At 39.2% G+C, this 17,720-nt stretch overlaps 1 protein-coding gene across 1 annotated transcript in view; it reads right to left on the bottom strand.

Annotated features, from left to right (window-relative positions):
- The window catches only part of Vps53 (vacuolar protein sorting 53 homolog (S. cerevisiae)), a gene marked incomplete in the record, with an annotated part of 134,397 nt that overhangs the window by 29,570 nt on the left and 87,107 nt on the right, over positions 1-17,720 (bottom strand). The window contains 3 exon segments of the mRNA XM_013503465.1: positions 8,656-8,734; positions 9,781-9,863; positions 16,420-16,567. Of these exon segments, the coding sequence (XP_013358919.1) occupies positions 8,656-8,734; positions 9,781-9,863; positions 16,420-16,567 (310 nt within the window).

Below are 17,720 nucleotides of genomic sequence, written 5' to 3' on the forward strand. Positions count from 1 at the left end.
TTTGTCTTTTTGAGACAGGGTCTCGCTATGCAGTTCAGGCTGGCCTTGAGCTCACTTTGTAGCCCAGGCTGGCCTTGAACTCACAAGGATCCTCCTTCCTCAGCCTCCTGAGTGCTGGGATAACAGGCATGCGCCACCACGCCCGGCAACACTTGTAAAGTAAATACATACATACATACATGGACTTGGTTAAAAGTAAACCCTATTTCTCAAGAAGCTAATGAAATACACAGTGATTAAGCAAAGATCTCTTTTTTTAAAAAAAGGAAACAAATAGCAGTTTGCATTGGAAGAAAAAGATCATGAAGAGCCACCGGTAGAAATAAGACTTCAATATGTCCAGGTAAACTTTGCATCTGACATTTAGAAGTTACTCTTCTATAATTTAAAGCTTTTCCTTTTGTGCTTTTTGTTTGGGGGTAGGGTGGTGTGGGGTGGGGTTGGATACCAGATGGTATTCAACTGGCATTACTACAAACAACAAAAAAACGAGTCTGCAAAAGAGTACTACAAAAGATACAGTGTTGACAGAAACAGCAAGTGAGGAGATAAAGTTAGTAACTATCAAAGCCTTCATGACTCCACATTTAACCACAGGGAGAGACTATGGGGCCCAGAACATTCCCAGGGCTCTGCTTTTGCCGCCTGAAGTGTGTGGTCCATTTGATACTTCCCAGAGAAGGCGAGGAGATCATCACTATTCCCAGAGAAAGCCCAGTGTAGCAAGGAATTCTAACCAATCCAATGATCTGACAACACAGTTCCACAAATAGCTTACAGTAGAACTTTTTTTTCCTCCTATTTCTAAAGCTTGGAAATATGGCTCCTGAGAAACTTATTTCTTCATCTGAAAATTTACATTCCCACCTATTAATTTTGATCACTGAGTTGGATTCAGAGCATAATCTCAGATGTCTGGACTATGGCCACATTTCAGGCAACTGAGGGTCCAGTGTTGTGGTTTAGGCTGCTGAACTCTGGGCTCCAAACCATTAAGCAGGCACACGCTCACTCTCACTCCCTTTCATGCTTGTCTGGGCTACTTCTCCTCCTACAACAAGCAGCTGCTATATTTATAGGTACTTTAGGCACTCACAGCACTGGACCAAACATTGTGTGGGAATAAACATTTATGAGCACTTCCTGTGTACTAGGCACTGTGAGTGACATTTTCATGCAAACTTACGTTTACAATGATGCAGTGAAGGAGGTGTTACTCCAGCTTTACAGATGACAAGGAAGAACAATGGGTAGCTTGTCTAGTGACACATAACTAATCATGTAGCAGGACTGAGATCTACACATTGGCCTCAACTCGAAGTCCATGTTCTTCCCACTTCACCATATCACTTCCCCAAAATAGGAGTTATTACCCTAAATTTACCTGAAACAAGCTGTGGGAACTGGGAAACTAGCTGGCAAAATCTGTCTGGAGTGAGGGAGTAGATACGTGGATGATGCGGTCTTGATGATGGTAGAGAAGAGGAAAGAAAGGAGTGAGATTTAGAACAGACAGTGAAGTAACAAAGGCTTTAAAGAGTATATTACTTGCACTCATTGCTGGGCCAACGAGAAGGTGATTTTATCAAGTACAAACCTTTTTCACAATTTGAAACATCTATAAAAAATCTTAACATTTACAGATAAATAAAGGAGAGAGGGCAGAAAACTAGAAGGTAGACTTCTGGAGATGGGCAACAGAGAAAGGGGTCATGGGGTAGAAAATGATCAGGATATGTTAAATGTATATTATATATACCAATTTACCAGAATGAATCTCATCACTCTGCATTAAAATATTGACACTGGGCCGGGGATATAGCTCAGTGGCACAAGTGCCTGCCTAGCAAGCACAAGATCCTGAGCTCGATTCTCAGTATCAAAAAACAAAAACAAAAACAAAAATAAAATATTGACATTTACATACCCTTTGGTCACTGCAATTCCCTTTAAGGCAATTAATCTGAAGTTAGAGTTATGAATGTTTAGAAAACAAAACATATAGACACACAAAGCTGCTCATAAATGTGAAAACCACCTAAATGTCCATGAAAAACAAATGGATTAAATATATTTTGGGGGAAGCAGCAGATTATAGTACTTAAGATGATGAAATCCAGAATCAGCTGGTCTGAGTTCTAACACCATCTATGCAACGTGCTAAGTGTGTGACTTGAGAAAGTTATCTAACCTTCTGAGCCTCAGTTTTCTCATCTATAAAATTAGGATGATGTAAATATTTATAATCTATTATTGAAAGATAACCCATGGAGGGCTGAGAATATAGCTCAATAGCACAATGCCTGCCTGGCAAGCACAAGGTCCTGAGTTTGATTCCTGGCACACAAAAAAAAGACAACCCATGGAATGCTTTCATAGTGCCTCACACACACTAATTCCAAGTGTAATGTTAGCTTAATACCATGGTAATTGATTCTGTGGCAAATGTTAGCTATTTTCATGATTTTAACATTAAATATTTTCACTATGGACTATTATGCAATCACTAAAAACATAGCTCTAAATGGTATGGCAAACTCTTAAAACCTCCTGAAGAGGAAAACCAAGTTATAAAACAATGTATAAAGTACAAACTCATTTTTTTTTTTTGGTCTTTTTGAGACAGGTCTCACTATGCAGTTCAGGCTGGCCTTGAGCTCACTGTGTAGCCCAGGCTGGCCTCGAACTTGCAACGATCCTCCTGCCTCAGCCTCCCAAGCACTGGGATTACAGGCATGTGCCACCATTTTGCACCTGGCTTCATTTTGCTTTTAAAATATATCTGCTTAAAGTAAAAATGAAAATAAACAGAACTGTTAACTGGAATTAAGGATGATTTAAATATTCCTCTTTTTTGTTTTTATTTTTATGAGGCAGGGGTCTCACTAATGTAGTTCAGGCTGGCCTTAAACTTGTGATCCTCCTGCCTCAACTTAACGAGTTCTGGGATTGCAGGCATATACCACCATACCTGGCTTAAATCTGCTTGTTTTTTAAAATATCTGTACTATGTATAATGAAGGTGATTTGCTTTTATCATAACAAAAATATTTTTATGAAAAAAAAGATATGTCTTCATTAGAAGTAGAAAGCGAACTTGAAGATTTGCTAAAAATGGCATTTGGTAGGCCTTCTGAAATAGATCTGCATTTTAATGACTGAGGAAAATGAGAACAGATTTGAGGACTGTTCTAGCTATTTCAAAATGTCTTTGGAGGATAGTAATATAGTTTCCTAAATTAGTACATGTTCACAATCCTGAAATCTAATAGAAATTACATGCCAGACTATAAGGAAATTTAATTTATTCATGTTTTTTTCTCCCTGTTTTTTCTAAAGTTACCATAATAGGAAAAAGTTAAATGTGCTTGATTTTGGACAGAGACTCATAACCTAGTGAGCAGCCCTAGTGAAAAGGACATAGAGAGGAAGGGAATATAGGACCACTGGTTCCTTTTAAGAAAACCATAGTTTTATTTTTTTAAAAAATCTTACTTGTGGGGCTGGGGATTTAGCTCAGCGGCAAAGCGCCTGCCTGGCAAAGCGCAAGGTCGTGAGTTCAGTTCCTGGTACCGGAGAAAAACCGAAAAACCAAAAAAAAAAAAAAAAAATCTTACTTGTAAGGCCATAGTTATACTAATCCCTAAGAATCTGCAGAATTTAAAAGATAAAACTCTTCATCTTTTCACCAACACACTCCAAACAACTACTTTAAATAGCAGTAGACTTGTTTTTAAATTTCTGGCTTCACCATTGTAAGCTATATGCTTTGGGCATGATACGGAAAAGAAGGAAACACGCACACAAGAAGGACAGTTTATTAGTTTGCAGGGACAAGTCTACGAAGCAGACTGGGATGCCTTAGGCTGGATGCTCAACATATCCTCTCCCCTGTAGGAAAGTCACAGTGTCCCACAGAACAAGAGAAGATGAAGACCGACATCTGCACTATGACACTGTGCACGCCTGGAGAGACTACAAACAAGGACACACGAACACACGTGGAGCAAGCAGTCATGGGCACACGCTGACACACTGCTCTTTCACTTCTCGCCACCTTACTCAGGCTGATTTTGCATCAGCTGCCACACTTCCCAGAAGGACTTACTTTCACTTGAATGCACGGCATGGTGTATCTCTGCATGGAGAGACAGGAGTGTGGATCCTGGCTCTGCCATAGGTTAGCTAAGAGATCTTAGACCTGTAACTTAACTTCTCTGTGTTTCAGTGTCCTCCTTTGTAAGAGATGAACATAGGAACTTCCTAAGTTCTCTCATTTGACAGAATGAAATGAGATAATGCTCCTAGCTGTCTGAGTCCTGGTAAGTGCTCAATTAATAGCAACTTACTATCTAGTAGAGCTCATCTAAAGAAAGTGCAGTATGGAAGGGAAAAGTGGTGTGAAAGGTACTTTTGACAAAACTTATCAGCAACACTTTTGTAATCTCAAAGTTAGTTTCAAGGGGACTGCTACAATCTCATTATATCTTGTTTCTGCTACTATGGCTTGACTTTGGCCTGCTTAAGGGTGCCTCTGCATGTATTTTCTGCCAAATTCGGCCGCTCTGTATTTTCCTCTCCTTGTCTACCAGGGCTCTTGGCTACACCTAAGGGAGCTAATAGTTATGTGTGGGCATTTCCAATTCTGACCTTGAGCTGGCTCCCACTTGCTGAAGAAGCCTCGCTACTTAAAGTGCCACCAAGGAGCATCACATCATTCTCAATGGCACTTGCTATTTGCTTTAGGGCTTTAGGCAGTCCATGATCCTGCCATCTGTACAAAGATTTGCAGTCTACTAGCTCCACCCAGCTCAATCTGCGGATCAGTACTCATCTATGTCTGTTGCCGTTCTTTGGTCAAATGAGTGCCTGCAGTCCTTGGTTCTTTCTTCTTGCCGCCTTTACCTTCTAAGTCATTCAGGGAGCATTACTTAAAGCAAATACTGTGCTATGCCATGGGGTAAGACCGTGCCTTCAAGTTGTTTATAGAGTTTAATAGGCAAGACAGAGATAACTGCAAACTGGGTATGGTGGTGCATGCCTGGAATCCTAATACTATGGAATACTGAGGCAAGAGTTTTGCAAACTTGAGCCTAGCCCAGGCAAGACTTAGCAAGACTGTCTCAAAATTTTAAAAAAAAACAACAACAAACAACTTTTTAAAAAAGGGGTGGGGATATAGCTCAGTGTGAAGGTCCTGAGTTCAATCCACACTGCAGTTGTGATGAAGATGCTCTGGAATTAGTGGTAGTGGCTGTAGAATTTCATGAATATATTAAAATCCAGTAAGCTGTACACTTTACAGAGGGTATATGTTGTATTATATGAATTATACCTCAATTTTAAAAAAGAGATATTTGAACTGGATCAAAGGAGATAATGATGAACAGACAATAGTAGGAAGAGAATTCTAGGCAGAAAGAATAGAATGAGGAAAAGCATGGAAGCCACACACAAAAAAGCAATGCACATTCAGGGAAATGAAAACGGAGTGTAGGTTACATACAGAGGAGAGGTAACGACTAAGCTAGCAGGCAGTGGAAGGGCCAATAATGAAAACCCTACATCTCAACTAAGGGGTCATGGGGTACTTTGGTTTTCTCCTAGGAGAGTGACATGACCACAGTGCCCAATTCATCCATCTTGTCAAGGAAGCCTCCTCCCATCCACTCAGAACCATCCAAAAATTCTATTCCATTTTGGCAGTCCCAACTCTCATTTTGTACATCGTTCAGAAAACACATCTACTTATACCACTGGTTATCCTGAGTTTTTTCCCCAACAGAATATAAACTCCTTGGGGGCAGTCTTGTTTCCGGTCTTGACTGTGTCTGTCCAAGACACAGTATTGTGTGGAATTCCTAAGATAATTAATAAGGTTGGAAATTTTGACAAATTTCTGAGCTTTTCAAACTTCACAAACTATGCTAGCATTATTACCCCTTTGGAATGCTCTAATCACAACCATTCAAAACTTTGCCCTCTTCTCTTTCAAATGCCATTTGCCTACAAAGGCTTTTCTTGATTGTTCTACTAGATATAAACTCTCCCCTTTTAAATTTTGTGTTTTTCCTCTGATACTGATTTCTTCGGACCTTCTATTACAGTTATGTGAGCATTCCTCTCACCTCACCTATCTCTTAACCCTCACCTACTGGAATCTAAACATTGTGGGATAATGTCTATGCTTTTCCTGGCCTTACCGCTTCTAGGACTGTGCTGGATAGAGTATAAGTTGAACTGTCCAACTAACAGCAAAGATGATGGAATCAGAGACACAAATAATCACTATCACAAAAGTTTTATAATCCTAGAAGAAACTACACGAAGCAGGATGCAGGCACAAATAACAGAGCGTGTGTGTTGAATCAATTTGTGACCACTTGGCATGTTTATTTTCATCACATGGATTTCATTTTGCTAGAACTGCAGAAGACTCAGACAAAAAGTAATGGCCTTGCAGCTGCTGTGTTCCCAAGTCTGTGGTTTTCCTATGATATAAACAAAAGATGCTGGAGGTATGGTCTCTGTTAATCTTTTCAAGTGAGGGTCTGGAGAGAAATGGATGGTGGGGTATGAGGGGGCACTGAAGGGAAATCCACCTAATGAACTGACAGTTCATATAAGCAACACCTGGAGTGTTAAAACCCCTCCAAGTGTTATTTTACTGAAAGAAAAAAACTTCCAGTCTTCCCTTAGTCAATGTGAAAATTCTTTCACCAGCTGCATTCCAGGCTGCAGTGTGTGGCAGATCAGGGGCTATGGCAGCTGGAACAGATCACATTCAGGATGTAGTGAACACTCACCAGCAGCAAGGGGATAATCAGAACCTACAAAACGAATCCTCACAGCCATGTTCCTTTAAGAAAATGGATTAGCCTCAATCTGCCTGCTCAGGGTAGCTGCTTGTAAACACTGAAAACACCTATCAGCGTCTGACTGGTGAGAAGATCACCTTTTTGATACTTTGTGACATCAGCTATTTCATAATTTTCCATTTTACTCCTTAAAACCCCAAAGCAAGAGTTTTGGTTTTATTAGTTCTATTTTTGTTATTTATAATCTACTTACTGCAACCCACGTTCAGACCAGATGTCTGTGTACAGAACCTGTGACACGGTCACTCCTCCTGACAAGAAGGAGAGAACTAACACTTACTGAGCATTTACTACATGGCTGGCAGCAGACTAGGCACTCTCATAATGCTCCACCCTCACAACTCTGGGAGGCAGACAGCTGCACTTCACATGCAGGGGAGGTAACAGGTCCAGACAGGTTAAGTTATTCCTCATCATCCTCCAAAGAAAAACTGGAAGAGTTGGGTCTGTCTGACTCCAAAGTCATGATTCTTTCCATTGTCTTCTGGGGCTAATGTGCCCCACAGAAGCTTCTTCTCCAGAATTTTCAGGAATGCTATAAGAGCCTGTAACTCTGGAGTTGGCATTGGAAAACTTTTTCTGTAAAGGCTCAGACAGTAAATATTTTGGCTTTGAGGTCTATATGGTTTCTGTTACAATCATTCAACTCTATGGCTGCAGTACAAAAGCAGCTATACACAGTATATAAACAGACCTAGTTGTGTTCCAATAAATATTTATTTATTTTTTTTAAAAAAGGTAGTGGGGCAGATTTGGCCCAAATAGATTTCATGGTTTGTCAACCCTTCGTGTTCTACAGGGTTGTAAAGTGAGCAGCTTCATGTTACAATATTTGGGCTTAAAAAGTCAATAAAGAATTGGCTATTTTCACTGAGCATGGTGGCACATGCCTGTAATCTCATTTTTTTTTTTTTTTTCCTGTACCGGGAATCCAACTCAAGACATTGCACTTGCCAGGCAGGGGCTGTGCCGCTGAGCTAAATCCCCAGCCCCCAATCCCATCATTTGGGAGGTTGAGCCACGAGGACTGCCATGAATTCGAGGCCAGCCTGGGCTACACAGTGAGTTCACAGTGAGTTCAACCCCAGCCTAAACTACTTAGTGAGACCCTGTCTCAAAAAAAAGAAAAAGAAAAAGAATTCTCTGTTTTCAACTTAATCAACAGATATGAGAATCTACTGTAGTCAAGATACATGAAAGAGGGAGGGTGGTGTAAAGGATCCACATACTCTTTGGGGAGGCAAAGGCATAGACACATAAAAGCCAAAAATAGCAATATGGTATAGCGTGCAGTAAGTATCAAAGGAACAAACTTAAGACCCAAGGGCTGACTGATGGATCACAAGGACATTAGAAAACCTGAGTGTACAACTAGATCAAGTAATCTTGTATTAGCACCAAAGGTCAGAAAGACTCATACAACCTCCCAGAGGGCAAGAATGAAGAATGAGGCAGAAGTTATTGTTCTATAAACTAACAAAAATACCCCTTCTGAGGAGACCACATTATGCTTTTAGCAAGTCAGATGCTGACAGAAGACAACATCTCCTTTAGATTCACCAAACACATTTATTCGCAGTCTCATTTTCAAAGGATAAGCAATGATTTAAGGTGCAAGATAAGCGGTGTTCTTTGGGGAACTCCATGAGGTCATTCTGTTCTCCTCTCAGCTGACACTTTAAGCACCAAAGAGTCTGAAAGAAGCTACCAGTAAGGGCAAAGAGAAACCATCTCAATCCGTCTTGGAAGTTTAAGAAGCCAGTTCCTAAAACCCTACCTTGCTCATGGCAGTCAGGGCTGGATCGCAGGCTGCATCCAGGTCTTGAACCAACAACTGAATGCTGCTGGAGATGACGCTGCAAGTCAAACAAAGTATTGTGGTCTAAGAAAATGACCGTTTGAATGACTGACTCAGCTCCTTCCAATCTACCAGGCACCTCTGTAAAATTTAGATTCATTATGTCATCACAAAAGCTTGAGCTTGAATGAATGACAGAGGAGGAGCAGTTGGCTCTTTTTTCATGTCCTGGTCTTATCTGGGAGTGCCCCAACCCAGTTAGGACCTCAGCTCTGAAGGCCAGTTCTAGAATCCCTCTTCAAGTTCTCCTTCAAAAGTACCTGTTTTATACAATTGTTTTAAATCAGAACAACAACCAAGACAACAACAACAGCAAAGAGTTAAGAGGAGGAAATAAACTGAGGACTGTAATTTTTCTCACTCAAATGGCTGAGTGAGAGCTGAAATTGGACCCATCTCAAACCTATTGAATGGTAGTGGACCAGGAGCTGAAAACAACAGAAATGCTGCAAAGTCATACCAGGAAGAGAAATATTCCAAAATATTCCAAAAAGGCTTTATTGTTTGACAGAGTCCACTCTCAGACCCTCAAGTCTACCTATCTGTCTCTCTTACAGACACACACACACACACACACACACACACACACACACACTACTACCACCACCACCACACAGAGGCATGCACACACTGTTATATTTCTGATGGCTAAAATTCTGCCAATACATTTTATACTCTAAAACACAGGACGTGGCCTGGCCTTCTGTGGGTCTAGGTGGGGGCAGATGGGAGGCCTGGAACTGGACATTCCTGCAGCACGGCCAAGGGAGATTTCTTCCCTTTGTTATTCCTGATAGTGTCACCATAGATACCTTCCCTACACCTGTAAGCTAAGAGAATGACTGTATCTGAGGAGGCAGAACAAGAGGCAGCTGCTAATTCTAATGCTTGGTCTCAGTGGCTAGTGGAAAATAATCCCAATCCAACAGAAGGCCCTGGAAACCCCTTAGGTTCTATAGCAACTAATGCTAATAGCCTGACACGTGCCATCCTATGAAGGAGAAAAGACAAGCAACCTTGAGCAGACATGCACAAGGTACATACGTGCTGAATGTGTCCATTTCTCCCATGAGATTGATCCGTTCTGTCAGACTTACATCGACTTTTTCTTTGAGTTTTTCTTCTAGCTGTTAAAGGCAGACAAACAGAAACATGTTTAGTAATTATCCAAAGGATTATCATAGTAGTGATAGGTACAATTCTAGGTCCTTTTTATGAAACTCATTTAATTCTATGACCCTATGACTACTATGCTCATTTCACAGATGAGAAATTAGAATAGCCTATCCAAGATAGTAGGGAGTAGCACCAGAAATAAACATCCTCAGAAGCCCTACCTTCAGTACTCTGCCATATCTGTTTCTTATAGCACACCAATAGCTGATACTATTAATTCTGAAAAGACCCTGACTTTATAGTATTTCCTGTACCATAAACTTCAGACTTGATTACCAACACTGGATACCTTTGCTGGTGAACGGCAGTAAAATGTTAAAATATTCACTGGGCTAATCATTTTGCTAAGGTGCAAAATAAGAAATAGTCCCTATTCTTATTATTAGCCTCTAGCCTAAGATAGGAATATTCATATGCACCTAGGGCAGCAATGGTGAACCTTGTAGAGCCTGAGTGCCCAAACTTCAACCCCAAACCCACTTATTTATTGCAAATTGCCAACAATACAATTGAACCTGAATACTGAAGTTTTAGTTAAAAAAAAAAACAAACTGTTATCTGATCCTCATCTGCTGGGGTGACCTGGCTCATATGCCAACAGAGAGGGCTCTGTGTGCCTGCTGCAGCACATATGCCATAGATTCACCACCACTGACCTAACATCTCAAAGAAAAATACAACTGAGCAAGAACTGTATATATCTGGGAATTGATTAATCTAATCTAGCACTCCTAAACCTATCAGACATACTCTAAGAGTTTTGTGTTAAATTCTGAAATGTTTTTAGAGACTTGTAAATTAGTACAATCTTTTTGGAAGGCATTTTATTTTAAAAGCAAAGCTTTAAACTCTTTAACCTGGCAATTTCGCATTTAGAAATACATTTTGATGAGACAATGAGAATAATATACAGAGATACGCAAGTGTTTTTCATACCATTTGTTAATTCAGCCAATGTTTACTGAAAGCCTATTTTGTGTCAGGCTGTAACAGAGTAAGGGGATCATTTAGGGAACAGAAGAGGTAAGATCCCGTTCTCACAAAGTTCATGTTCTAGTGTTTCTTTGTATTACTGAAACCCTGGAAACAATCTACATGTACATCTACAAAGGACTGATGAAACGAATTATGGCACGGGCTTGTCATGCTTAATATCTTCAACGGCCTTTCTGTGTACACTAAAAATAAAATCCAAATTCCTACCCACGACAGCCTGTCCAGCTCTCTGGCCCTATCTTGCTACTTTCTACCTTAAATGTGATGCTTCAGTTACATAGGCCTCTAAAACTGGGGACACAGCAGGGTCTTTCTCCCTAAGGATCCTCACACTCTACACTTCTTCTCCCTGACCCTGCTCACCCCTCCTCACCGCCTCTACTGCTTCAATGTGCTGCCACTTCCTAACCCTCCAACTTGGCATCTCCTCCTCACCCAACTTCCCTGCTTCAACACCACCTCCTCAGAGAGGCCCTCCTCCGCAATTTCCTCCGCAGGCAACTTCCTTAGTTGAGCACTCCTGCATTTGTTTCTTTCCTAACTCTTACCATGAAACAGAAGTGAAATTTTGGCTCACTTGTTACTATCTGCCTTTCTAAGTTTCCTGACAGAAAGAAACTTGTTTATTATGGTCACCACTGTTAATTAACACCAGATGTAGTGACTGGTACATAAATGCTTTTTTTTTTTTTTGGTACCGGGAATCAAACTCATGACCTCAGGCTTGCCAGGCAAGCACTTATGCCACTGAGCTATATCCCCGGCCATAAATGCTTAATAAAGATCTTTTGAAGGAATGAAAAAATGAATGGGACAACACCTTACTCAAGTATTAAAAAAAGCTGAGGTAACAGTGACATGGAAAGACATCCATGATTTAGTTTTTTAAAAAAGTTATTTTGTTATAGATGAACATATACAGTATGGGCCCATTTTTATTTAAAATGATACAACAAAAAATGTTTAGGAGAATAATGTATATTAGTTAAATAGATAACAGTGGTTGTTCTGAGGGATGAGATTATGGGAAAATTTCATCATATATATTTCTCTAAAATTTGAAACATTTTAGGAGTGTATATTCCTTTAAATATCTACTTAGTTGAGAAGATTCCAAGTATTTTAAAAAATACAGAACACTATAGTCAACATACCAAGTGCCTATCGGCCAGCATCACCAGTTGTTATTATATGACCAGCCTTGTTTCATTTATATACTCTCATTCATTTCCCCAGCTCTTGAATTATTTTGAAGCAAATCCCAGACATTCTATCATTTCATCTGTAAATATTTCAGTATATAGCTCTAAAAGATAAGGACTTACACAGACAAAATTAATAATTCCTTTAATATCAACACTACATATCTAGCCAGTGTGCACATTTCCCTCATTGTCATACAATTTTAAAACAGTTTGAATCAGGACCCAAATAAGGACCATATGTGGCAACTGACTAATATGTCTCTTGTCTCTGTTAAAAAATGAAATAGAATCAACTTATAAAAATGTATGTATCTGTACTGTCTCAGCTGGATAAGTTTTGACAATCATATACATCTCTGTAATAACCAATAACAGGATATAGAACATTCCCCCAGAGAGCTCTCTCATGTTTCTTTTCCCTCCTCTGATCAAGCCCCCACCCTGCATTGTCTCATTTCTATCAGTACAGATTAGTTTCGCCTGTTTGAATACATTTGAATAAATAAGACCATATATTATACATTCTTTGATGTTCGGCTTCTTTCATCTAGCATAATGTTTTTCAGATTAATTCACACTGTTAGGTATATCAGTAATTTACCCATTTTACTGCCAACGAACAGACCATTGTATGGCTACACTATGATTTACTTATCTATTCTCCTGTTCAGGGGCATTGAATGGCTTCCAGTTTTGAGCTATTACAAATAGGGCTACTATAAACGTACTTGTATGTATCTTTTTGCGGTTATACTATATTTTAATTTATCTTTGGTAAACCCCTGGGAATAGAATTCCTGAGTCATGTTTTATAAAAACTGCTAAACTGCTTCTCAAAATGGCTGTACTACTGTACATACGAACATATGCACATTCAAGCTTTTCCATTTATTTGTCAATATTTGACAATGCCAGTCTTACTTACTTTTTAGGCATTTTGATAGTTATGTCCCTGTTTTAATTTGCATTTTCCTAGTAACTCACGATGTTGAGCACCTCTTCCTTTATTTTTGGGCATTTTTTTGTGTCTGTATGTAGTACTGGGGATTGAACCCAAGGCCTTTGCAGTGAGCTACATCCCCAGCCCTCAGCCTCTGAGAGTGCTGGGATTAAAGGCAGGTACCACCATAGCTAGCTGGTATATATCTCCTTTTGTGAAAAATCTGTTCAAGTTTTTTGCTTATTTTAAACTGGATTATTTGGCTTTTATTGATGATTATCGAGAGTTTTTGATGTACACTGGATACAGTCCTGTATCACACATACTGCAAACATTTTCTTCAGTCTATGGTTTACCTATTAGTGAAGTCTTTCAATGAGCAGAAAATTAAATTTTGATGAGCACCAATTTTTCACCTTTGGTGGTTAACAGTTTTTTATATCTTGACCAAAGAATCCTTGATTACTCAAGGTTGTAAAGATCTTTTCCTGTTTTTCTTCTAGAAGCGTTATGGTTCTGGCTTTTATGTCTTTGATCCATCCTGAATTGATTTTTGTATCTGGTACGAGACAGGGGTTAAGTTGTTTTCCATATTTAAATTCAGTTGTTACGTCCATGATTGTTGAGGTTTTCCTTTCTCTGTTTAATTGCTTAGCACCTTTGTGCTAAAATCAACTAACCATATACACATACCCAGACCTATGGTAAATCTTAAAATCAAGTAATACAACACCCATTTTTTTCTTCTTTTTCAAGATTGTGTTTCTTTGTAAATTTTTCTTGCTTACTTCTTCAAAATAGTCTGTTCGGATTTTGATAAGGAGCTGTGATAAATCTATACATCATTTTATACAAAATGGATGTCTTAATAACGAAGTCTTCCAATCCATGAACATGGTAAATCTTTTTATTTTTCAAGACTTTAATTTCACTCAGCAACATTTTATAGTTTTCAAGTTAGAGGCCTTACATGTTTTTCATCAGATTTACTTCTAAGTATCTGATGTTTTAAACTGGTATTATGGGTAGCTTTTTAAAAATAAAATAGTTTTAGATTTATAGAACAAATGCAAAAATAGTTCAAAGAGTTCGCACATACCACACACCCAGTTTTGCACATTACTATCAGTAGTATGATACATTTGTTGTAACTGATAAACAACATCAACATGTTACTTGGTTTTACTGCTTTAAATTTTATTTTCCAATTCTTTGTTGTTCAGATTCTTTTTTGTTTGCTTCTTTTGTTGATTTTTTGAGACAGGTCTTGAACTCACTCTGTAGTCTAGGCTGGCCTCAAACTCACAGTGACTCCCCTGCCTCAGCCTCCAAAGTGCTGGGGTTACAGGTATGTGTCACCACACCCAGCTACTGTTGCTCGGATTCTTATGTTTCTTTGGTTTTTTCCTTTATTTCTCTTTGCTCCTCTGTAATTTTTCCCTAAAGAAATTGGATTGTTTGTCATGTATATTTTTCCATGGCTTGGATTTTGCTGATTGTATCAACAAATACTAACATGTTTCTCTGTCTCTTGTATTTCCTATAAATTAGTAGTTAGATATATTAGTTTGATCAGATTCAGGTTCTTTTTTTCAGAAAACTTCTTCACTGTATGTAATATTTATCAGGAGCTACTGTACATAATATTTGACACACACTCTCTTTTTTTTCCCCGTTTTGTTTTGATTGTTTGTTTTTTGGTGCTGGGGGCTGAACCCAGGGCTCATGCATGCTAGGTAAGCGTTTTCCCACTGAGCTACACCCCGTCTCTCTTTTTGCAATGTCTGTAGCCAGTGATGCTCAATGTCTATAACCATTATTCTTGCACTAGGAGAAATAATGATCTTTTAACTCATTCTTTTCATCTTTTTTATTGACTGAACTTCTGTAAAAAGAGTTTAACTATCAATTATTTGATTATCCCACGGTACACATCAGATAGGAAAGGCAGGATAAAAATTTTCTCTTTATTTACCAGTATTCAACTCATACTAATTGTTCTTTAGCATCCTCAAAAGCAACAAACAAATTTTTAAAAAATCACTATAACCCATTATCAGGAAAACTGCTGAGAATTTGGATATCAATATATCCAATTATCAGTCCCTTAATGGAATATCAGGTAGCCATAAACAATGATAACAATAACAGGAGAAATGCTAATGCTATGACAGTAACAAAAAAGGAAAATGATGTAAAAGTGAATTAAGACTATAACATACACAAGTATGTTTATAAAAAACAATTGGAAGAAAATAAGTGGTCAATATGATTATATGAGGGTGATAGGATTAAGATTAATTATATTTATTATTATTTTTTGTACTATGGTTATGTTACTCTTAGAATACTATATTTACATGTGTGTCTTTTTTCCTGTACACGTACAAAATATTCAAATAGTGATTCTTCACTAAAAAACTCTGGGACTCCTGCCTCGGAGGTCCTCTCAGATGATAATGTGCTGCCCAGGGAATGCATGGGGATAAATGGACTGTTGTCTCTAGTTTCAAGGCCAAACCTTTATAGGCCATTCCCTATTTAACTCAATCCAACTATGTCTAACTGTGGAGTCTTTGTGGGAACACAACCTATTTAGCCTACTGTGTTCAGGCCCTGGCTCGCAGGAGCTCCAAGCTGTAAAATCTGAACTATCATTTATGGCTATCTAGACATGTATAAATAATACTCACGAAGAGGTAAAGGAACAGAGCCTTCCCAAATTCTTTTCTTTCTTTTAACCTTAGATGATCACAGACCAAATGAGAAAAAGGACTTCCAATCCCATGTCCAAGGCTGAATGCAAAGTCTTCCCTCTGCTGAGTCAGTTCACTGAACTTCTGGCATCTGGGGGGCTCCAGTAGAGGGACACCCCTTCCTGCTTCATAGTTCCTGAATGTTGGCATCCCAAACAATGGTTATCTGTTTCGGCAGACTGAGAATGCTATGTAAATTTAAGGAGACACATAAAAGCCCAAAGGATTCTGCTTAGCTTAGTAACACTTCTGAGAATGGAATAACTGGTCGTGACTCATTACCACCAGCAGCTGGGTCCTAGAACTAAGTTTATTACTGTTTTTCTCATGTGGGAGGTAGGGATACTGACCTACTTTTAAGAGCCCATGCCCGTTGAGTGGCTTTCACAACTCTGGGGAGGAAACTAGTCAGTCTTCTTTTAACAAAGCTCTTCTGTAAGATGGCTGCCCGGGTAGTGTTCTGGCTGGACAGTGAGTTTTCCTCTGTGGCAGGCCCACTAGTCTGGCTAAGGCTGCATATGGCCCTGTTAGGGCTCACATTCTTCCTTCAGGCTATGCAGCCCAGAGAGTTCAGGGAAAGGAGATGGTACACACAGTCAGGACGGCTCACCTGCTGGGTGGTGGCCAGACAGTACTCTGCTGTGCTCAGGATGCTGCAGATGAGGCAAAGCTCCTCAAGAGTGAACTTGGCCACTTCGGAGCCCTCCTTTTCCTTGAGGAGGCTGCTGATGGTTAATCCTCCACTGCTGGTGGTGGTTCTGAAGAAAAGGAACAGGAATTAGCCAGGGCGGAACTTCTAATTTGCTTCCTGAGCCTGAAACTGCACTTTGTAAAACAAAGAAAAAAAGGAAAGGAAAGGCTGGCCATGGCCCAAAGAAATCCGCGTGCAATGAGTCCTCTTCCTCCTGACCTCACCTTGACTGTCATCTGTTTAGAGTCTTTCACCAATAGGAGCAGGAAGAGGCAACTCCAAGAGTAATCAAGCCTATCAATCACAATGACCAGAGACAGAGGAGGCTGCTGAGCTGCCTCTTGCTTTGGCTTAGAATTCCTGCTGGGCACAACTCATTTAGATCATCAGGAGGACAAAACTTGGTTCTCCAACCGTTTCTCTCAGTTGAGAAAATTCTGTACTGCTATTTATTTACATGTTGTGTTTGCAGAGGAGTAGGTACCGTAACACACGATTCCTCTCTGAAGTCCTACTTGCCTCAAGATACTGAGAAGCAGCTTAAATTCTCTATAACTATAGTTTCTGAGGGGGCAGTAAGTGCACTCATCCACAGCCTAAGCTCCCAAACATACTATAAAGTAGCAACAATTACCACTGGTGTGTGGATGCTTCAGAATCTTCTTCTGGTTCTTTTCACTTTGTCCCCATTTCTGTGAACGGTGCCTTTACTAACAAAATCCCAGCCGAGTGCATCATTTGTTTTGTGCTAGGATACTGACTAATACACACAGGAACATGCTCACAGGATATAAGTGAAAGCAGCAGGGTATAAAACTATCAGCAGTATCGGCCCAATTCTGTTCAACAGACAAAAGCATACACACCACACGTATTGTATGTGTGTATATAAATACTTAAATTAGGAAAAAATTTAAAATTTTAAAATAATTTCCATCATAATCAAAGTTCTCATTAGTAAACCATACATGACACTTCAAATCTCCTATAGAGCATGGGCTGTATTCTCTTTCTTCCTGATAATGTGAAATTTCCATATTTGACACATTTAGTGACAATGACAAAAACTAATTCTAAAATTGTTAATTCAGCCATGGGGATGATTTGTAAATATTAAATTCAGAAGTGTTACATTAGGTCATATTTATTACAGTTGAAACTGCTGTATAACCGAAACATCTCTAAAATGACTGGTCTACTTATTTTAATATAATATAATA

This window comes from Chinchilla lanigera, unplaced genomic scaffold (genome assembly GCF_000276665.1).
Source record: "Chinchilla lanigera isolate Chin_1 unplaced genomic scaffold, ChiLan1.0 scaffold00080, whole genome shotgun sequence".
Taxonomy (NCBI): Eukaryota; Metazoa; Chordata; class Mammalia; order Rodentia; family Chinchillidae; genus Chinchilla; species Chinchilla lanigera.